Source organism: Hylobates moloch, unplaced genomic scaffold (genome assembly GCF_009828535.3).
Source record: "Hylobates moloch isolate HMO894 unplaced genomic scaffold, HMol_V3 SCAFFOLD_4, whole genome shotgun sequence".
NCBI classification, from domain to species: Eukaryota; Metazoa; Chordata; class Mammalia; order Primates; family Hylobatidae; genus Hylobates; species Hylobates moloch.
In genome coordinates, this window is record NW_026652279.1 from 24,555,372 (window position 1) to 24,579,766 (window position 24,395).

Below are 24,395 nucleotides of genomic sequence, written 5' to 3' on the forward strand. Positions count from 1 at the left end.
TGAATCACCATGTATCCATCACTGAACCCCAACAGCTGTCAATATCTGGCCAATTTATTTTTACAGATACCCTATACATATTTTTTTCCTCACCATTGGCCAATTCAAAGTAAATCTCTACATATGATTTTATTTTAAATACTTCACCATGCAACTTTAAGAGATAATTGCTCTCAAAAAAATGTACAATACACACAAAAGACAATAGTTCATTATCATCATGGAATAGCTAGTCTCTCCCTTCTCTCATAAATGTCTTTATAAAATTGTTTTTTTCACATCAGGATCTAAATACATTGCACATCCCACATTTATTTGATATGTTTCTCAATTTTTTTGTAATCTGCTTCCCTCCATTCTTTTTGATTCTTGCCATTTGTCAAAACAGCTTATTATTTGGAACTGAATTTTACTTTTGATTTACATTTTCTTTATTTTCTGCATTTCCTGTAAATTAATACATAGATCCAGAGCTTGATCAGGTTTGTGTCTCTCTCTTTCTTTCTGTGTTGATTTGGTTATGTATTGACAGCATTTCTACCAGTTGGTGGTATATATTTAGTATTGCAACACTTTAGAAAACACATAAAATCTGTTTCTTAATTTTGTGTGTTATTAACATAAGAAATGAGTAGTTATATTTAGAAGGGGGACTATTCTGGGGGCAACACTATAAGGTGACATTTTCCTTTCTACTCTGAAAATTTATGTTTTTGTGAAGTTTTTTGTTATTGTTGTTTTACATGCCTACATGTGTATGCAATGCCATTTTCCAGACTAAACAAACAAAAAACTTGCTAATGTCAAGAACAAAACAGGAGGAGGAAAAAAGATTAAGCTGTGATTCCAGTGTTGTCAACCTGATCTATTCACTGCAAAGTCCTCATCGTCCTTTTATCTCATGCTTTTAGCAACGATTGATGATAATTGCACAGATCCCTTATTTCATCTGGCTTCTTAATGCATTTGTGAATAAACAGATTCATGAATGTCCTGAAAGTTCAACCTGAATACAACTCCTGGCATGGCATAAACAGAGTTTCAGAGTAGTACAACCTCCTTATTGAAGGAGGTTTGGTTGAGGAATGAACTAAGAGGACAGGCATCTATAGACATTTCTTTAAGTCTGTTCTAGAAAGAATACTTTTTCAATGGTTCTATGGCTTGTAGAAGAGGAGCAATCAAAATTGTTGAAGTAGAAATTTGGCTTAAGAAAGCTTAGGAGAAGGAAATCTATGTAAGACATTGAAACTGAATCTATGTGCTTCTTTAGGAAACCATATCTTTTTGTTTGTCTGGTAACAAGGTATATTAAGTTTTCTTATGTCAGTTTTAGTAACAAACGGTGTTTTTACCTTTACTGAACTGATTGGCATTACCCACAACAAATTGCTGTTGGCCATAAAGTCCTTGGTGGAGTCTCTCAGGACACCTTTCACGTTTGGAGTGTGTAAACACTGAGACCGAAACATTCCTCCTTTCAACCTCAGTCTCCGTGTGCATTGTACCTAAACATATCCCCACCATCCACCCCCTGCTCCCAACACACATTATTCACTGCATGTATCTTTCCTTGCACTTACCTGAAAATTGAAAATGGAATTGCAGAAGAAAACACGGTTTTAAGTGAAAATGAATAGCCCTCCAGGAAGCATCCTAGTTGAAAAATGCTTAGAAATAATGGATTTGGGCTAGACAGTTTTTCTCCTTTGCTATAATTCTTTTTGAATCTTTAACAGAGCACTCAGTACTTCTGCAGAACATTAGGATGTTAATGGTTCAGTTGCAATCAAATTTTGGTCATTTAAGCTTGGAAGATCAATGGGTAAGTCATCTGGCCTTTCTGCGTTGTTTTCTTCCTTCCTCTGCCGGCCTTGTGTCAGTTGTTCTGGGCATTAACTTTTCCACCCAAAGGGAAGTCAAGCAAGAATACAATGGTGGTTGTCAAAACCATCCATTTCCTCCTTGTAGGAGATTCTGCTGAAACATTCAGTAGGTATAAGAGGATGTAAATAAAAATCATGGCCAGCATGAACTTTTAGATTACTTATGGCTCTAAACTAATATTGAAAATGAAAAGAATTAAAGGGGGGTGGGGGTGGGAGGACAAGACTGTCGCTTTTCCCTGTTTGGATAGGGAAGAAACCGTTTGGCTCATTTTTTTTTATAAGGGGCAATGGAGTAACAGAGAGGCAAGAAATGGAAGACAAATGGAGAAAATAATATTAATAGTACTTATCCCAGAAGGGTGCTGTGAGGGTTAAAAAGTCAAATCACGAAAAGTGCTTCCACAGGACCTGGTGCACAGAAAGTTCGCAATTAACACGTGCTGCCAGTGGTGCTATGACCCCCTGTGAACCCCAGCATTCTTTTCAGGAGTTGATCATCACATTCAATTCTCACTTATCTTCACCTGCAAATAGAGGCACAGCAATACTGCAGACATTTTGGCTCATTCCAGACCTTCTGACTTTGCTTCTACTGATAATTCTCACAAGGCCATAGGATTTTACTCTGGGATTCTCTAAATGTGGACACTATGAAAGATGCACCAAAGTCAACTTCAATATAACACAGAATCTTAGTTTCACATTAATATTATATTAATATTATATAATATTATAAAGAGAAATGCATACCCTTGAGGGGGAACAATACCCAGTTGACAGAGTTATTTATCTATTTATCTTTAAATTTATCTTTAAATATTACAAAGCTGCAGCAGCTTTGTAGTAAGGCTTGCTGGGTTACTGTAGCACTTTCAGAACCCAGCAACATTCTTTAACACTCCAGGATATTCACCCTGCTGTCCCTGTGTCCCCTTCACCCAGAATATAGCAGTTTGTCACAAATTATGCCCTGACTCTCTTCAAAGCTCTTGTAATATATTCATTTACTATTTATTAAAGCTTTTATCATTTACAATAGATCCAAACAGCAATATTTAAGTTAATTATATGCTGTTACTACTCAGGACTTCAGCCTCAAGAAATATTTAAGTTTGAGGCTTTACATTTCAATAAAATTGTGTAATGCAAAGTCTAAAAGCACTGCCAGCACAAGTGTACACAGCTTCAGATCCGACTTTCCAAAGCAAATCACTTCAGTTAATATTTGAAATAAAAATTTCAATTATTCCCTCCCTTAAAAACACATGAGAAGCCTTATGATGGTTGTTCAAATCTGCTGAATCTTTCTAGCATCTGTGTGTCTCAGTCTAGATTAGTAAATATCTTTGATTTGTTTTCTCATAACTGTTGGGTGGCGCAGACACGTAAGGTACCACAAGATGGCGACAGTTCTGGGTTCTTCCTCCCTCTCCACACCTGACGCAGTGTTAAACCCGCCAAGAAAGACCCAATAAGAAAATAACACCTCGCGCTCCCCTCGCTCATCCCCAGGCCCGCCCACCAGACCCAATCATCGATACCTACATAGCCCTAAGGGATATAAATATCCCATCCCAACAGCACTCTCTTTCTCTGCGCGACCTGACCCGACTCTGCTAATAAAGATCTCTTGACTGCGTTTGGCGTGCTCTGGGTCTGCCTTTACCGTTTCATTGGCGCCGTGACTCGGATCGGGACTCCCCACCCTTCAGTGGGATCCTGATCCTTTTCCAGGCCCGACCCAGACCCCAAACCAGTCCTCACCCGCTTTCCTGTTCGCCGACCTCTCCGCACAACACCGGCCTCATTTCGGTTGAAGCCGGCTACCAACCCGGATCAAACGAGGAGCCTACCTGCCTCACACCGTCCTACAAACTATACCTGCACACCCATACCAAACAACCCCCTCAAGATCCGCATCTCCAAAACACCTCCTCTTCCCCCTATTCCAGAAATATAAACTTCATACTCCAGGCCCTCTCTTCTGGCTCTCCGCCTCTTATATCCTCCTCCATGGACTTTCCTCCCCTAGCAGTCTCTCATCACAACCTTATTCACACACAAATGTCATCAGCTACACTCGGTGCCCCATTAACGCGTCCTCAGTTGATACCCAAGCAATGCCTGGTCCTACCCAGCACAAACCCTAACCATCACCCGCACACTCAAAACTAATTCTCAACAAGTCTTGTCCCAAGTCAACGAGCACATCTCGCTAGGTGAGACCGAATTACAGTCACACAATTACACTCCTCAGTCAAGGACTTCCTCTCAAGTTCCCACTTCCGACTGCTTCAAATCCATCAATTCCTCCCTCCCCGGCCCCTGTATACCCCAAGTTACCAAACCCAGTCTCGGCCTCCAGGGAACTGAGTTTTCTCCCTCCCTCTCACTCGCCTGGCCTGGGCCCCTCCTCCTCGCTCACTAAAATCCTGGTACCAGGTGGCCCACGGCCCTCGGCCTTCCAAAGGCCCATCAGTCCTTCCGTTTCGGTGACGATCGACTCGGAAGCTCTGACTCACCACATGGTTGATCGGCTAGTAGGGGACGCCCTACCTAGCCCAATGCCGTATATTCCCCTCCTCTCATAATGGGAGGCTCTGCATCCCTGCCGGCCGACTCCCCTTTACAATGCCTCAACATTGGACCTACCACTCTAGTCTCTCAACTCACATTACTCTCCTTTTCCAAAGGCCTCCAGGCCTACCAGTTTGATCACCCTGAGTCCAATTCTCTCACAGGCCCTCGACAAAAACGAGCAATCTTTTTACCCATCATGCTCGGAATCTCTCTAACAACTTCTCTCCTAGGCACAGGGTTAGGAGCCGCTTCACTAGGATACAGTGTGTCCCAACTTTCAGACTTACAGCCCAATCCCTAGACATTTAACCAGCTTCTCCTTAGAAATTATCAACTTTTAGCTACCTGGGAAGACGAAGCAGGCTCCATAGACGGTCTCACAGCCTGCTAACGGCCCTTCAGTCAAACTTCAGTCTTCGAAATGACAACAACACACCGATTCCAGCAGTTCCTCAACCATCTCTGCATTGACAGCTGGCTCATCGCTGATCCATCGTTACCTCTCGGATGGCTTACGGCATTAGAAGATCTATATCTTCAAGGGACCTTCACAGACTACACCCCCCAAGAGGTGTTCACATATAGTGCCCTCTTCCTCGGACTTGTTCTCCTATTATACCCATCATACCCCGTGTCAAACCTCCCTAACAGCCCTCCCTAAAACTCTCTTTCCCTCTTACAACGCCGCCACTTAGCAGGAAGTAGCCAGACGAATCACAACACCCCTCAACCCCCTCTTAAAGAAAACAAAAGGGAGGACTGTTGGGTGGCGCAGACACGTAAGGTACCACAAGATGGCGACAGTTCTGGGTTCTTCCTCCCTCTCCACACCTGACGCAATGTTAAACCGGCCAAGAAAGACCCAATAAGAAAATAACACCTCCTGCTCCCCCCGCTCATCCCCAGGCCTGCCCCCCGGACCCAATCATCGATACCCACGTAGCCCTAAGGGATATAAATATCCCATCCCAAGAGCACTCTCTCTCTCTCTGCGCGACCTGACCTGACTCTGCTAATAAAGATCTCTTGACTGTGTTTGGCGTGCTCTGGGTCTGCCTTTACTCTTTGAATAACTCCATCTCTTTCATTTGGTTTTCCTTTTGAAACACAATTTTGTTGTTGTTGTTTTTGGTTTCTTGTTGTTGTTGTTGTTGTTGTTTGAGACGGAGTCTCATTCTGTAGCCCAGGCTGAAGTGTAGTGGCACGATCTCAGCTCACTGCAGCCTCTACCTCCTGGGTTCAAGGCAATTCTCCTGTCTCAGCCTCTTGAGTAGCTGGGATTTCAGGCACACGCCACAGCCCGGCTAATTTTTGTGTATTTGGTACAGACGGGGTTTCACCGTGTTGGCCAGGTTGGTCTTGAACTCCTGACCTCAGGCGATCTGCTCACTTTGGCCTCCCGAGTGCTGGGATTACTGGCGTGAGCTACCCTGCCCAGCCAGGATTTTTGTATATATTAACAATTTCAAATCCATTATATCTTTCATTTTCCATATCTTTTTTATCCTAATAATTTGCTGATACATTTTAACTAAGGCATATATTCTGAGGGAGCAGTATGCTGAATGGGCAAATTAAACAGGTCTTTCGAAGAAAAGATCTTCCCCATAGCATGACCATTAGAAATTCTGAGAGTGAAAGAATTTATGGGTTATTCTTGTGTAATGCAACTGACAGTTTATTCAACAGAAGTTTAAAAGAGTGTGCCTTTTAAAGATAAATACTGGACTCTTTGGGTAAAAGTAATAATGGAGAAGAAAATCAGGAGACTGGAAAAGGCAAGCTTTGCATACTAGAGAGGTAAAAGATAATGCTTCAGAGTTCTCATTTTGTCTAAACTGCAGACTCTTTCCTAGAAAACGTCATGAAAAGGATGAACCTCCTCCAAATAAAGAATATAATAATGTCTTATTAAATCATGGAGCTCAAAAGAACGTCCTGTTAACGGAGAATTAATTGAAAAAAAGCTGCTTTTTCTTTGGTCCACTTCAAGCTATGTTGTTGAAAATATTTCTTAACACTGTATTTCAGTGTGTGTGTGGGTGTGTTTAGTGCTAGTCCCTTAGAATTTTGTAAATGGGTATATGAATAAGAAGTGTAGTAGTTAAATAAACCTGGAAAATATTGACGATCAAGCTTTAGTACGTGGCTGAACTATTTCATGTATTACTCGGAAGACCATGTGGAGGGTGATTTTAAGCTTGGCTAACTCACAGCTCAGTTGCATTTTCACTTCCCTATCAACTATTTATCCTGTTGTCACTGGTATGCTATGGTCTCCTCAGTACTACAAAATGACGAGAGTAGTTGCAGAGTGTGTGGGCAGGGTGTGGTGTGGGGGATTTTTGATACAATTGACTAATCTCTTTGTAAGAATAAATAAACTTTCTCAGAAGTTCCCCAGCAAACTCTTAACATATATCTCATTGGCTAGAATTGTATCCCATCCCTTGTTCCTAAGCCAGTCCTTGCAGAGGAGATTGGATTGGCTTAGACAAATCAGGATTAACTCAGTGAAAAGTCCAGAAATCCTCACTCACATTGGTGGCCTCCAATATCTGTACAGAATCAGATTTCAGTTGGGAGAGGAGGAGTAGGGATGGTATATGAGTAGTCAAAGACTCAGAGATTGGCAAATAATTGTGACTGCTACACTAGGGAAAATAAATCCTAAGTCCTTTTTATAAAACATAAACTTGTTACTTCTGATTTTGTTGATATAAGGCTACATTTTCTTTCTTTTTTTTTTTTTTTTTTGAGATGGAGTTTCGCTCTGTCACCCAGGCTGGGGTGCAGTGGCGCGATCTCGGCTCACTGCAAGCTCCTCCTCCCCGGTTCACGCCATTCTCCTGCCTCAGCCTCTCCGAGTAGCTGGGTCTACAGGCGCCCGCCACCACGCCCGGCTAATTTTTTTGTATTTTTAGTAGAGACGGGGTTTCACCGTGGTCTCGATCTCCTGACCTTGTGATCTGCCCGCCTCGGCCTCCCAAAGTGCTGGGATTACAAGTGTGAGCCACCACCCCTGGCCAAGGCTACATTTTCAAGTCCTATTAGCTCCAAAGACAAATTTAATGCATAAGTCTTCTCAGAGCCTTTAATATGTTAACATACCTGGAGACTCTCTGAGAGAGGGATAAAGCCTGCAATGTTTCACAGATAATAAAATATTGTATTATCTAAAATAATGCTGTTATTTTTCAAGGCATTCTCTCCAGGATGATTGTCTTTATCAGCGTAGTTTAGAAATGGCTCCCCTCAATTATTAGTCTGAACCTATTTCATAGTATATATTTTATAGTGGTCAAAATGCCTCTGAGATTGCCTTTTCTAAGTTCTATGAAAAATAAGAGAAATTTATAAAGTTGCAGGTTATAAAATTCATATTAAAAATAAATAGCCTTATAAAATAAATATAGTAAAATGGTAATGTTAGAATTTAGTTAGTGAGTTCACTCTGAAGTTCTTTTAACATTGCTCTATGTTTGAAATTTTTCATAATAGAAAGTTGGAAAACAGTAAAACAGCCACAATGTAGCAAAGAATAGCTTTTATACATAGATGAAATACCAGTAAAATGATTCATGAAAAATAACACCATACTTATAATAGCAAAAATGAATAAAACATCTTGGCTAACTTTGCAAGAAACATTCAAAACCTATATGAGAAAAACTGTAAACACTATTGAGAGAAGCAAAAGTAGACTTGAGCAAACGAAGATACAGATAGGAAGATTCAACTTCAGCAAGGCTTCTGTTCTAGGTGAGTTTATTTTTAAATACAACAGAAACACAATAAATGGACCACCAAGTTGCTAGATTTTCTTTCTGAAGATAATGGTCAATAAATTTTATTGGAAGAAATAAATTATTCAGAAAAATCTTTAAAAATCAACAAATCTGGCACAGGGGGCTTGCTCTGTCAGTTATTAAAATATGTTATAAAGCCTTTATAGTTGAAACTCTGGTTTGGTGCATAGATGGAGAAAGTAAACCATGAAACAGATTTTAAAAATCCAGAAATGGACCCAGTCACATGTGGAAATTTAACATATAGTAAAGGCAGAACCTCAGATCAGCAAGAGAAGGTGAACTGTCATGTATTACAATAACTGCATAGCTATATGGTAAGAGATAAAATTTTGATTCATTTCTCACGTTGCATAACGAAATAAATTCCAAGTGAGTCAAATATTTAACTTAAAAAAATTATATGAGTGCTAAGAGAAAACGTGGATGAAGTATTAAGAGAAAACTAAATCAATACATTTTATTAGAAAGAAATGAATAAATTTTTATTTGGAAAAAGATACCTAAAGGAGGTAAAAGAATAATGACAAACTGGGAAAAATATTTGCAACTTAATCTCAAAGAGTTAATATATCTAATTAAATTTAAATAGAGAAGAGAATGGCCAATAACTTTTTATCAGAATTGGCTTATTTATGAACAGTTTACAAAAAAAGAAGTAAGTTTCATCTTTCCACATGAAAGAAGCTCAATTTCCTTTATAACAAGAAAAATGCAAATAAAAATACACTGTGGTAGCATTTCTCACTTACCTGACTGACGCAAATTAAAGTTTGACAGCATACTCTGTTGCTGAGGTTGCAGGGAAGCAAACATTCAAATCCATTGCTGGTGGGACAGCAAAATGATGCAACCCTTTTAGAGTGGAATTTGCCAATATATATAAAAAATTTACCCTTTGGCAAAGCTCCTCCACTTCTCAAAATTCTTCCCCAGAATACTCAGGCAAAACATGAAAAACACATATAGGCATATACTGAAGGCTTTTCTATACTTTTTGGACTATTAGACATGATTGTTATTCTAAGAATGTTATCTGTATATTATGGGATAAAGCAAATGAATAATCATAATGGTATCGTTAAGAACCAAGATTTTCCTCATGAGAGAAAGGAAGTAGAGATTTAAGAGTGTCAAGGTTAAGCAAAAACTCTGTAGTCCTGAATTTGAATGGGAAGTAGCTGCATAAATTCATGATAAATTTTATCTTTTAAAAAAAATCCTATACTATATACACTGAAAAACCCTAGATCCCGTGACAGGCAGTGAGCATAAAGTTGATTTGGTATTTAAATGAGATACATATAAAACACAACTCTCTAGCGTATGAGATATTAATGGTGCTCTGAAATGGAAAAATATAAATTCAAGTAAATTTGGGAAATTCTGAATTTCCCTCTTGGAGACTACATTTTATGTTATATGTTAAATGTTCTGGAAAAGTCTCTCAGTGAAGCAACCTAAAACATTTTAGCACAGTGGCTGTCAGGAAACCTTTGTGTGTTTTGCAGGAAAAGGGGTTGAGGTCGTAGAACTCTTATTGTTTCTTCACTACACAAATATGCCATAGAAAACAATTTGGAAAATATTGCTGTGAGAGTGAAATGCAATTCGTGGATAATTATTCTTCCTAGAGGGACAAGAGGTCTAGAGAGAGCTACTGGTGTCATGTACTCAATGAATGCATAATTTAATGCAACAAGTGTTATTTAGTATCCACCAGATGCTAAATGCTATGTTCAAGGGCGGGGATCCAAGTTTAAAAACAAGAAAAATGTCTTGGACACCTGGTAGAGCATTAAAATATGATTCTATTGACTGCTATAAGCAAGATTTGAAATGTTTTACAGGAATGTTGAATTGCGACTGAGCGCCTCAGTGTGACAAACAGTTGGGAATTAAGTATGATGGTGGAAGCAAAGAGGAAGGATCTCCCTGGCAAAGTAAACAGCATGAGCAAAGATAGTTTTGACAGCAACAATAGTCGCACCTATGTGGAAGAATAAAGGAAAATAAATGTGAGAGGGTAGGCAGGGTCCAGGTAATAAGAAGAATGTGGGCTTTGGGGTCTGACAAGCCTGGGCCATCATCATTGCTCTACCTGTAAATGGCCTTTGGAAGGTGATTTAATCTCTATAAGGCTCAGCTTTCCCATTGGTATCATAAGGATAAAAAAAATTTACCTCCCAAAGTGCTGATGACATAAAAATCCCACATCCACAGCTTTCAACACAGTGTGGGCGCTTAGTCAATATCAGTTGTTATCATTATTAGGCAGATGGGAGCAAAATGATAAATATCTACTGTTAACCAGTAAAAGGGATCTGGATTTAATCTGTAGTCAGTAGACAGCCATTGAAGGATTCTTAGTGTGGGAATGGTGTGACTAGCTCTGTAGTTTGTAAAGGTGAACGTGGTGGAATTAATGGATGGAAGGAAACATTGAGCATTGCACGTGATGGAAAATGGTGGGAGGCATAAAGAGGCCATTGGTGGAGTGTTTGAAACTGTTCAGTACTTCACAGGTAGAAGTGCTAGAATTCATTAGACTTACATACGTGAGAGCAGGGATCGTGAAAGAGAAGAGAAAGAAAACAGACATCGGTGTTTCTAGCCTGAGCATCTGAATCTCCAGTAATACTAACGATTGAGACAGGCGACAGAGACGGTACAATAGGTGTGTAGAAGGTAATGAGTTCAGGTGTGAAATTTAGTTTGTTTTCTGTCATTATCCATTTGGCCTTTCTAGAGTAAGTGAGCTTTTCAGATTTGAATGTAGCAACCCAGCTTCTAATCTCAAAGATCCTTTTATTCTAAGGGACCACTATATTTTGAATAGCATGTAAGGTGTCACAAAGTAAAATACTACAAACTATTAGAGAAACCTAACATGGTAGCTGGATATGGATACCAACTGGCTATCACATGGTAGGCAAATGTGGCTTGAATTACTGTACTTATCGAAGCAGTGTTTTCTTTAAGCATAATTGAAAGTTTACTTTTAAATTTGGACATTCTACTCAATGCCAATTTGTGTGTGTGTGTGTGTGTTTCTTGTTTTAATGTGCAGGACAGGAGAGAATTGGAAAAGATTCCAACTATGAGCAGGAAGGTAAAGTCCAGTTCGTGATTGACGCAGTCTATGCTATGGCTCACGCCCTTCACCACATGAACAAGGATCTCTGTGCTGACTACCGGGGTGTCTGCCCAGAGATGGAGCAAGCCGGAGGCAAGAAGTTGCTGAAGTATATCCGCAATGTTAACTTCAATGGTAAGTCTCCAAAAATCCATCCTTTTTGGAATCCTAAGTGTTGGCATTCTGTTTCATAAGTTTTAAATGTCTGTTATTATTTGCTTTAAAATATGTGTCAAAACTTGCTTGATTATGAAACTTTAAATGATTGAATCAATGCATGAATGAGCAAATGAATAAAAGAATGAGTTAAGATATATTTGGGGGTTATGGTTTGGTCTTATTTTCTTGAAATAGAGATTTTTTTTTTTTTTTTTTTTTGCTGCACAAAGCCAAATTCTTCTTTGGTGAATTTAGGTGGGTATAGGATGGAAGAGGAAGGGAAATGAGCAGTTGCTATAGGTACCTCTGAATATGGAAAAACTGAAGCCATTTTTCCTCTGCTCTCATACCACAAGAATTCACACAGAAGACTTCTGTGACCAAGTGTCAGTGGAGAGGTTTCCTCCACCCACCAAGCTAGCAATAAATTCTGCAGTGGACACAAGCTGAATGTCCTCTACTTCAATTCCTACATGATCTATCTGGCATGCTGTCAAACCCCACAAGTTGGAGGCTTATTTCCCAAGACTCTTCCCCTTGCCACTTGCAATGACAGTGGCAAACCCTAGGTTGCTTTGTCTGTGCTTATGATGGTCTGGCTATAAACTGGAATTTTCACAATCCCCTCCTCAGGTTTGATTAATTTGCTAGAGCAACTCACAGAACTCAGTAAAACACTTACTTAAATTTATTACAAAGGGTATTTTAAAGGACACAAACCTCCAGATGAAGAGATCCTAGGGCAAAGTCTGAAAGGGTCCTGAGAGTAGGAGTTTCTGTCCCCAGGGATTTGGGGTGTGCTGGCCTCCCCTGCACACACATGAGTTCTTGCTCACCTTCCTGTCAGCCTCCATGTGTTCAACTCTGAACCTTGTCCTCTTGGGTCTTTTATGAAGATTTCATTGAATAGGCATGATCGACAACCATGAAGAAATGTGATTGGACACAAAGGGTATAGTCTAATACTAATAGGCTAAGCGGGAATACCCAGCGAGGCCTGTCTGTCCAGATCCTTCTTGGTCTATCTGTGCAACATTTCTTCCTCCAGGATATGGGGCAGGACCCTTCTAAAATGAGGATCTGATAGCCTATTAACAGAAAGGTGGAGGAAGGTTAGAATCCTGCCTTGGGCTGGTAAAAGGAGGGCAGGGGAAGGTCAGAAAGAGAAATTGTTTTCTGAGGCCTAAAGCGCCCCAACATTATAACAAGGGCTATGGTAATTATGAGCCAAGAACCATAAATGAAAAGCCACACACACACACACACACACACACACACTCTCTCTCTCTCTCTCTCTCTCTCATAAACTAACATCACAATACTCAAGTTAATTGAGGTAATATTTGTAATTTGCCACATCAACCATATTTCAAGTTTTAAACATATTTCTCAAAGTACAAAACTCTTTTATAAATTGATAGGTTTCCTAAAGGAGGTGGGTAGAGATAAGTGAAAAAAAATGGGCCAATAGGATAAAAGACATAGGAGGAGGCACACTCTGATAATGTCTATTTGAATAGTCTCAACTCTTACAACATCTTAATGTTTCACATGCCAAGAGCTAAATAAGTAAACTTCAATGTATGAGCAATGCAACATTCAACACAGACAGTAACAAATAATCTTAATCATATTGTAAATAAATTGTGTAACTGAAGTGAAGGAGGGTGAGATAGAAATAATGAATGCAGGTAATTTTGGAAAATAGTATCTGACTGTATAAGGCTGAAGACAAAATAACTGTACACATATATTGGACAACATCTAGTAAATCTGTATTTTTTCCACAATTCTGAAGCTAATCTATGTATATAATTGGACTGAGAATTATATATATTGTGAATAATGAGAACCAGGTTTCTCATTATCCAAGATAAAAATCACGAATAAGGAATGAGAGAAATATAGAATGAACTCTGTTGTGTTGGATTACAATATGTATGGTTTTTAATATACGTGCAATGGGTAAATATAGAAGTAAATTTTATATGTGTATTATATATACCAATTCTGCCTGGCTCTGTTCCCTGAGACGGCCTGAGAGCAATGGTACACTGGTAAAAATGAGCACATGTAGCACACAGATCTTATTTATAAATACCATTGTTAAATTAAAAAGGTTAAAAGAACCCTTAAATAATGGTTGGGACCAGGGCTGGGGCAGGGAAAGCCCAAGATAAGCTTGAGACATGCTGTACCAGAATATAAGAAAGTTCTCAAAAACTGAAGTGGTCATGTTGAAAGGGCACAGAAACCAAATTGGAAGAGATCCCGTTGGCCATCTCTGGGACCCAAGTGGATTATAACTCATAAAATAAAATAAATAACCATGAGTCCATACTGATCTCAATAAACACTTGAACTAATTAAACAAATACAAGAGAATAGGCAGCATGATGGAATAAAGTTAAGATGGAAATACAAAGTCACCCTTCTGTAAAGACCTAAGTAGTAATTTTTTTAGGCAAGAATCATGGGATGCTGAAAGTATTGGGTTACAGCATGATGAGAAACAAGATATTTGCATAGCCTCAAAGTACCTTTCACCAAGATACATATGAGTAACCAAAAGGAAAATAGTAGCTCTGTGGTGGAGAAAACTGGGAGATAGCACATAAAACAGGTAATCAAGGTGGACATCATCACTAATGAGACTTATGAACACTGTGTGCCTTTTGATATGATACACTGGCATGATTACAGTATCACTTCTGAGGTTTTACTGCCAAAAAGCCTACCTTAAATTTAATTTTAAGGAAACATCAAACAAATCCAAATTAAAAGATGTTTTATAAAATCACTGGCAAGTACTTTTCAAAAGTGTCCAGGTCATGAGAATAATAGATAAAGGAACTGTTTCTGACTCAAAGAGACCGAGGAAGTATTACTATCAAATGTAATGTGGAAATATTGATTAATCTTATGCTAGAAAAAACACTAATGGGAAGGTGGAGGAATTTTAATAACATTTACAGATTAATTTTAATAGCATTCTATCATTGTTAACTTACTGGTTTAGATATAGTATGATTTTAAAAAACTCTTTACTTTTTTCTCTTAATAACAACTCATTTAAAACCCACAACATTGTATCAATCTTTCAGGAGTTACCTAGTATCTGAATGAAGAGGAACCACATTCTATATGGGGATCAGTAGTTTCCTAGTTTCCATGGAGAGAAAGAAGGTCAATTACAAGTTATGTTCTTTCTGTATTTTTTTCTTGATGTTACAGAATCTCCTAATATTTGTATAACCAATTTTCCCAGAGTCAAACAAATATAAATTTTATTTTTTTCAAGCATCATATTTCATTTGCTGAGGTCAGTTTCTGGATTTTTTATTCTGGTTCATGGATATGTATGGACATTCTTACACTTGCGACAAAAATAAAATTTGTTTGGTGAGTTTTCTTGATGCTTCTTCCCTGGTTCTTCTTTTAGAGAATGATTATAGACCATTTTGTCTAGATGGTCTTGTCTATTGACAAGCCAGAATAACTGAGCTATTCACAGGGCTTATGTTTATTAAGTGGTTATTGTGTGCCAGAAGTTGCTAAACATTTTATGCATTGGCTTATTTTATCTGTAAAACCTCATAATGGTTTAGGATGCTATTTTTTTCCTTTTTTTTTTTTAATAGATAAGGAAACTGATTCATGGGGAATTTAAGAATTACGATATTCAAATCTATACAGCTAGGTAGTGATGATGTTATACATGAGACACAGGACAACTAAGTCCACAATCTGGTTCCTTGAATGTTATTCTTCAAGTTGCTGAGAGGAAGGGCTTCCTGCATCATTCCTGCTGCCTCCTCTTAGATCTGAGGTTGCATGGAAATTTCAGGAAGGGCTAATTTTTTCTCTCTTTTTTTTGTCATCATTGTAATCATACTCTATGGTCAACAAAATCTTCTTTCTCTGAGGATATATTTTTCTTCCATATGACAACTAAGAGGCTTCTGGCTCCCAAGACACTGCAGTACTCATGGATGACAGGGCTCAAAAGTTTTGTAAAGCAAAGAAGCTGTGCTAAATTTAATCAGTGGGTCCTATGTCACTTTACGGGAGCAAAGGTTAGAGGGGGAAAAAAACTTGACATGTTTTACTCATTCAATTTTCTGACTTTTGGTTAAAAAATCAAATCCTAGAGAAAAGAAAATATTTGTTCAAGTCTCCATAGCTAGCAAAGGACAGAGACAGATCTAGAACTCAAGTCTTTTTCCAATCCGTTGTGAAAAATTTAAACTTTATTTTGCATGTTTTAGGAGGATTTTGATTTTTCTTTGTCTCAATAAGCTTGAGATTATGTTTCACTGTTACTTTAGTGCAAAATTTGCCGTATAGGTTGGAGTTCTGTTCCAGATAGCAGAGTATAATTTAATAATTCTGGTCTTCACATTTGCCAAAGTAGCAATTTAAGAAATGATAATATCGTACCCTACAGGTATTGATACAGTTTTATCAAGTATTTAGCCTCCTCTTATGCATTGAGGGAAGAAATGGGTAATTTAGTTTTTATCATGCCTAAATATTTTTCCTGCATCCCAAATCAATGCAAAGTCCCAAGCCTAAATTCATTTTAGTTATCTTTATGTTGGCCCATCAAATATAAATTTAACAAATTTGGTGTCTTGATTGTAAAATCTCAAATAATAGCTATAGAAAGAAACATTTCATCTGAAGCATGTCTGTACTTCAATTTACTAGTTTCTAGAAACCAAATTGGAGTAAGTTATATTTTGTAGAGATGGCAGATCTCACATGCTCTTTTTGCAATATGATGTTAGCTTTCCTTCATCAAGAGGTGAGCTCTATTTTTCCTCCCTTTGAGTGAGCCTGTGACTAATTTGGAAGTAGTACTGTAACTTCTAAGGCAAAATATTTTTGTCTAGTTTTGTTGGAACATTTGGACTATAAGCATGGCTACCATACTGGGAGGAAGCCTAGATGCCCCACTGATGGGCCACATGTAGCCACATGTTCTGGCTACAACCCCAGTTGAGGATCCCACCTGTTAGCCAATATCAACTGTCAGACATGAGAGCCTTAAATTGCCCCAGCTGACATGAGTGGACCAGAGAGCTGCTGTCCCCACAGAGCTCTGACCAAATTACAAAATATATGTTGTCACTGTTTTGAGTACTAATATTCAGAGTGGTTTATTGGGCAGAAAGAGATATCAGGAACCCAAACAAATGCAACGTTCCTGGAATCTGTGCATGGCGTGGTAAAATGAGAACAGAAAATGTGTCTGGTAAATACGTTGATGCAGAAGACTGTTTTATTATCTGGGCTATCTGAATCTCTATTCCTTCTCTGTCCAAGAAAAAAGAAACTCAGATACTCTCATCCAGTAGTGGAAATTTCAGGCTTCAGTAGAATCTGTTATCTGTCCTTTACTGTCTGTTACCCATCTTGTCAGGTGGCCCTACTTCTTTTGCCCTAATGTACCTGCATCTTAGCTCTAATGCCTTGTGGGCATCTCTGTGGGGAATCACTTCCCCTTTGGTGAATTCTTTATCGCCTCTGGACTTTTTTAAAATATAGAGTTCACTGAACACAATGCTTCTTATTCTCTTTTAAAAAGCTCATGGATGCTGTTAAAAAGGAGATGTGGAGATTAAAAACTGGAAATAATAAGACAGCTGCATTAGAGAATCCATCAAAAAGGCCGAAGCCACACAATGTGCTATTACAAGTCATCACTTAGATAAAGTATGCAGCTCTTCTGCCTTAATATTTTTTAAACTGAAACTTTAATGATAATGGAAAGGGCATGACAAGACCATTTCTTCTAACAAAAATTTCAAGAAGGGAGAAAGATTAGGTGATGGGGCCCATTCTGATGAATATGTAGCTGGTGCACTCGAGTTCCTCTGGAGCCCCAGGCCTCCAATATCCTTCCTTTCTCCTCTCAAAGACTGTGAAAATCTGAAATCATATTGTTTAATGAATAGAAGCTATAGAATTACAGTAAAGCACAACATGAATCCTAGTATCCAATATGAATAATAATGTCTTCATGCAAACTGACAGGATTCTCATTTATTTGCTAATAACATGTGAAATCCAGATTTTATTTCTTCTTCTTATATACTCGCAAGGCTTTTTGAAATCAGAAAGCCAATATTAGAAATCTTTTGTTGTTATTGATGTTTTTGTTGTCATTATTTTCTCCATATACTGGAAAGACTTGTGTTGGTTCTTACACACAGCAGGCTTAAGAGATCCTATTATGATAAAGTGGGTGCCTTTGTGGTCTATGGGGGTAGTGTCTAGGTAAAAGACAGAAAAAAACAAATTGAAATGATGCTTTGGCCACACGCAGATTCAGCTGTTGACTCAAATTGGCGGGACCAAAGCAGTGTTGCTCATAAGAGATCGGTGTCCACTCCCAGAGCTCCAGCTTGCTGTTTGGAAAATAAAAAAATGTTTATAGTGATGGAGAAATTTAAATTAGATACCAGTTAGGTATGAACACTTCACCAGCAGGTGGGGAGCAGAGAGGGAGGAAGGAGCCAGTGTGCCAAACCCTTTACTGGGGTTCAGGGCATGTATTAATCAATTTTCACACTGCTGCACTGCTGATAAAGACATGCCCAATACTGGGTAATTTATAAAGAAAAAGAGGTTTAATGGACTCACAGTTCCATGAGGCTGGGGAAGCCTCACAATTAGTGTGGAAGACAAAAGGCACATCTTTACATGGTGGCAGGCAAAAGAGAATGAGAGCCAAGTGAAAGGGGAAACCCCTTTTAAAGACATCAGATCTGGTGAGACTCATTCACTACCACAAGAACAGTATGAGGGAAACTGCCCGCATGATTCAATTATGTCCCACTGTGTCCCTCCCACAACACATGGGAATTATGGGAGCTACAATTCAAGATGAGATTTGAGTGGGGAAACAGCCAAACCATATCAGGGCATTACCTAGATATGTTTCCTGTGACAGAGTTGGATTTGTTAACTTGAAGAGTGTGTGAGTATAAGCAAGGGAACTCAGTAAGCCCGTTCTTGGTAGTTCCAGGAGCAGAGTAAGCCACTCAGGTGGTTCAGGTTATAGAGCCTTGTTTGTCTAGAACACAAAAACAGGAAATGGATGAAGACTGCCTTCAAATACGTAGATCAAGGGTGACAAGACAGAGACAGGATGAGATGGATATCGAGGCAATTTGAATATTCATATTCAAATGAGAGTTATGACAGCATCTTAACCAGACAGGGAAAAGTATGCTTAAAATAGTAAAAAAAAAAAAAAAAAAAAGATGCCAAACCTTGAGGAAGCAGCCATGATGTTGAGAACGTCCCCACACAAACAACTAACTCAACACAAGAATGACGCTAAAAGATATACCTAATGCTAAATGACGAGTTAATGGGTGCAGCAAAACAACATGGCACATGGATACATATGTAACAAACCTGCACATTGTGCACATGTACCCTAAAACCTACAGTATAATAATAAAAAAAAAGAATGACGCTAAAATATGTGTCAATAGATGGTAATGACTTTTTATAGTTTTTATTTTTATCATTGTTTTATTTGCTTATACCCCCAAACCAGACTTAACAATGCTTTCAGCTCCCCAGACAAATGTATTTTTCATTGCACCAAAGTTGCCCTTTTCTAACTGATATCTAATTTTAATTTCTCTGTCACTATAAATATTTTTTTTTTTTATTTTCCAAACAGCAAGCTGGGGCTCACATTGGGAGAGGGCACTGATATTCTCAGAGCAGCATTGCTTTGGTGCCATCAATTTGGGTCAATAGCTGAATCTGTGTGTGGCCAATGCACCATTTGAGTTTGTAAATGGCATGAAATAGAGCATTGTTTTCTGCTGGGAATATTGGTCCAGTATTAGCCTATAGACAGATAGCAGTCATATATCATATTATCATGTGGCCAGTGGTATTTTTTCCTAGTTCCAGAGGATCATGAAATAAACAGAACTCAGTTACTAAATGTTTGGTGATTCGTTTGTAACTATTGCTGAAACTAACCAAAACTCACGTCTTGCATTATTTGTACATAGTTTTCCAGTTGTTCTATGTGGTTAATATTAAGGATTCTTTACTCATCCAACCATATACAGTTATATATTAAGTATGGACAGATAGATACAGATATAGATATAGGTATATACACTTAATGAATATATTGGTTCTTTAAAATTAACTCCAAAGTCTAATTCTATCAAAATAATTGGTTGTGTCTTAAGATAGACATTTTAGGAAGATACAAATGAGAGATTGAGAAATAAACCAATATTTATTGAACACCTGCCAAACATTTTACCTGTTTATGATGTAAATTAGAAATAACCAGCAAAAACATTTTAAATACAAAGAGTAGAAAAGTACATTTAAATACATTTTTCTTATTTACTTCTTGTTTTCTAAATTGCATTTCTCTTTTAACATTAATTTGTTATTTTTGAAATTGTTCTTTACTGACCACAATTTAGGGTTAGACAGAAACTAAAATAAGAGTTAAAATCATCATCATCAGGAGCATAATAAAACTTAAGGCTGTCTCTTAAAAATAGTGCATATAGTTTTTATTCCTCAGAAAGGGGAAAATACTAGAATAAAATTTTAAGAAATATTGAGAAATAGTGAAACTATTCAAAAGGGGAAGTAGTCTTCTACTTTCTATAATTAAAATCCATAGGCCATAGTGATAACTTGCTTATGAATTCCAGGGGCCGTTTTGGCAGGACCTATTAAAGGGGATATCTACTAACTACCTTGCTCCTTGGCAAGTATCTAGCCTGTCACCCATAGTACGAGAGATATAAGGAATCTTGTTTAAATTTAGAATCTTTCAATTTTTCTGTCTTCCTTAGGTAGTGCTGGCACTCCAGTGATGTTTAACAAGAACGGGGATGCACCTGGGCGTTATGACATCTTTCAGTACCAGACCACAAACACTAGCAACCCGGGTTACCGTCTGATCGGGCAGTGGACAGACGAACTTCAGCTCAATGTGAGTTCTGCTTGCTTCCCTTCTTCCCCTGTTGAGATGAATGAACAGACTTTTAATTTGCTCAGTTATACACATTTCTTGTTTAATGTTTGCGTGCATATACAAGTGAGCATGCAATTTGATGTGGGCATCAGCAGGAACTGATATCCAATAATAATGATGGTGATGACGATGATGGGAAATGTGCACTGAGTTTCATGCATTATATTCATCACCTGTGCGAATTATCTCATTTAATCTGAGACCCAGGTTACTTAGCAAATAGGTTACTACTTAGCAATTTCACAAGATCCTTCTCTTGGTTAAACTTTTTATTTCTTCTGCCTCCCCCCATTCCTTCCTTCCTTTTTCTTCATTTGGTGGTACTGATTTTTTTATTATTATTTTGAGACATTTGAGTGTATCACTTTATGTGAGATTTATAATGGGATTATCTGAGTAATTGCAGCGCTTCCCATTTCTGTAACCTCTCCCACTTTCTGTAAAATTGACCTTAAGTAAACAGCCACTTCCTTTCACAAGATTATGTCAAATCCATCAGCCAATGTCCCAGCTCCTAAACAATCCAAAAATTCTCTCTTAGCCTTTTTGTTCATTTAGGCCTTGAAATAATTGGATAAGACTCATCCACATTGGGGAGGGCAATTTGTTTTACTCTCCTACTGATTCAAGTGTTCATCTAATCCAGAAACCTCACAGACACACCTAGAATATTCGAGCAACTATCAGCGCACTGCATGGCAAAGTAGAACATAAGATTAACCATCACAGTCTCTATCCTAGAAAAATCCTTTAATGTCTTTTGTAAAGCAATAAATTATGCCATTAGCCTTTATTAATCTATACCTTAGGAGGCACTTTTGGAATTATTGAGAACAAGGCTTCTTGGGTGTGGGAAGCAAATCCATTTCTTGGGAAGTGGAAGATTATGTCATGGTTTCTATGAAGAAACGGTTGTTCACACAGGGAGCAGTGAAGCCACTACAGGCCAGTTACCTCATTCGCACAGAGCCTTAGCATAGATCTGCTTGCAACTGTCCAGTTCTCCCCATCATGAGGTGCACCATACACATGAACTGGCGCTAAAATTGGGTCCAAAGGATTATGATCTGGCATCTGGGAATGGTTGGAATCAACAGGTACCATCCATGGCTTATACAAATGCAAACGGCCAAGATCAAAACAGAAGCTAAGATTATTCTGAATCCAAGGCACACTAAACTTGCAAGTAAAAGGAGAAAATAAAAACAACACAAACAAAAACCTAAAAGGTAAACTCAAGGGGTAGTAATCAAAAGCAGAATAACCTGGGTGACACACTCAAAGTGTGTTTTTACTGGGTGCTGCCATGTGATATGAAGATGGGTCAGCGTCAACTAAAGGTAGAGAATCAAGGTCTATGGTACATAGGTGAAGTGCTCAGGGCTTATTGTAAGACCCAGTGGATTAAATAGGTTCATTAGTCTTTTCCAGCATAAACCCTGCACTCTTGTTAAATTTCTGGCACATATAATTTGTCCAATATCCATAAGCGTTCCCAAGTAGCATTCACCAACTTCAGATGGGATCTTACATGGGAGTTCTCAAGCACACTATTTTAAGAACAAATATTAACACTGATTTTATTTTTATTTGTTTGGTGTGTATTTTATCCTTTATAAGAATTGCATTTGATTAGCTATTCAACAAGTTTTTGTTGTTTTTTTGGTTTTGGTTTTAAATACCTATCAAGTTAGAAGCACTGCAAGAGTCAATGTGTAGGTACACAGTGGAGATGAAACAAATGTGGTCTCTGTTCTTACACAATTCAGCAACTAGGATAGAGTTACGTGGTACACAGCAAACAGATATGTACACGGAAATTCTGAAGTGTAATAATGGAAAAGGTGTAGAGAGGATGATGGAGGTAGAAAAGAAAGGACCTACTACAAGAGAAGCCAGCAATGTGAAAACTAGAGTGACCAGCAGGTCAGATGGCTGATGTGATGATCATTTAATCAGCAAGGGAAATGAGAGGAAAGGAAAGAGGAGATGTTAGAGCAATAGGTAAGAGCCACATTCATGCAACCCCTTGTATGTCAGGATACATTTTAAACATTTTATTCTGAGTGCATTTAAAAGCCACTAAGAAGTACTAAGCAAGGAAGTGAGGGAGTGGCTGCATCAGATTTAAGAATAAAATTACTTTGGCTGCTGGGAAGATAATGGAGGGGGCAAAGGTAGCAGCAGAAAGTCCAATTATGATTCTGTTGCTGGTGTCTAGCTAGAATCGGGGAGCTAAGTGAGGTGGTTCTCAAACTTCAGTGTGCATCAGAGCCATCTGGAGGGCTTGTAACAGCACATATTACCGGGCCCTGCTCTCAGAGAACCTGATTCAGAAGAACTAGAGGTGCGGGAAGCCTCAATATTGGCTTTTTATCAGAAGTCACTGGGCAGTGTTGATGACACTTTGAGAACCACTGGCTCAGGGACATGTGTGATAGTGAAGATGAAGCCAAATGAATGGGATTAACGTGAGGCACTGTGTGGATGATGGCAACACGTGAGATGAGGGAGGCTGCTGGAAGTGGACGGGAGAAAATCAAGAATCCCAACTGGGATTATTATATATGTGAGACTTCTTAAATATACTACAGCCAAAATGAAATGGGTATAGTCTGAAGCTCAGACAACAGTTGTGAGTCATAATTATAAAACAATGTAAACAACCTATAAATGGTCTTTAAATTCCATTACAAAGAGAGATAAGAGAAGAGCAGAAAACCCAAGGCCTTGAAAACCTCCTAGAAAATGACACAATTCCAGCCGGGTGCAGTGGCTCATGCCTGTACTCCCAGCACTTTGGGAGGCTGAGGTGGGCAGATCACGAGGTCAGGAGATCGAGACCATCCTGGCTAACACTGTGAAACCCCGTTTCTAAAAACACAAAAAAAATTAGCCGGGCATGGTAGTGGGTACCTGTAGTCCCAGCTACTCAGGAGGCTGAGGCAGGAGAATGGCGCGAACCCAGGAGGCAGAGCTTACAGTGAGCCGAGATGGTGCCACTGCTCTCCAGCCTGGGTGACAGAGCAAGACTCCATCTCAAAAAAAAAAAAAAAAAAAATTAACTGAGCATGGTGGCGCACACCTCTAATCCCAGCTACTTGGGAGGCTGAGGCAGGAGAATTGCTTGAACCCAGGAGGCGGAGGTTGCAGTGAGCCGAGATCATGCCACTGCACTCCAGCCCTGGCGAGAGTGCGAGACTCCATCTCAGAAAAGAAAATGACACGATTCCATTCCATCTACTCCAAATAGCACTCAGTTTAAAATATTCTGTTTAATTTGCCTAGAGAATTGGGCTAACCATATACTTTCGATTTTTGTTTGGGTTTATGCTAGCTAAATCAGGGGTTTGTTCTTGGCTAGGAACTAAGTGGGAGCATTCTTTATTCTACTTTGTCATGCTAAGAGTGATGTGTTAGGAAAAACAGGCACGCTCAGGTGGATGCAGTAGTTTATACTTGGTATTGCATGGGACCTAAAAGAGTGAATGACAACCATGAAAGGAGTCATTTTTAGGGGGATAAGAGGCTGGGTTTAATTCAATTAGTGTGGCTACTGAGATAAGGGGACTTGGTAGGATGTCACCCTGTTGACACCCTTTATTGTGAGATTTAATTTGAATTGTGTTCAGGGGGATTAAAAAAGAAAATAAAAGTTAAGTAGAGTACCCAGAGGGCACCCTACCCCTCTCACCTGGGGACCCGGAGCCACAGCCCAGTTGTCCTATCCAATGATTGGTTTCTCTCCAACATCATCCTGCCCTGGATGTTCCTTTTGCTGT

The 24,395-nt window shown here is 38.8% G+C and overlaps 1 protein-coding gene across 5 annotated transcripts in view; it reads left to right on the forward strand.

Annotated features, from left to right (window-relative positions):
• Nucleotides 1-24,395, forward strand: part of GRM7 (glutamate metabotropic receptor 7) — an 890,122-nt gene that overhangs the window by 590,437 nt on the left and 275,290 nt on the right. For all 5 annotated transcript variants that reach the window (XM_032149559.2, XM_032149558.2, XM_058437196.1 and 2 more), the window contains exons 6-7: nucleotides 11,349-11,549; nucleotides 20,432-20,571. In XM_032149559.2, the coding sequence (XP_032005450.1) occupies nucleotides 11,349-11,549; nucleotides 20,432-20,571 (341 nt within the window). The remainder of the gene's footprint in view (nucleotides 1-11,348; nucleotides 11,550-20,431; nucleotides 20,572-24,395) is intronic.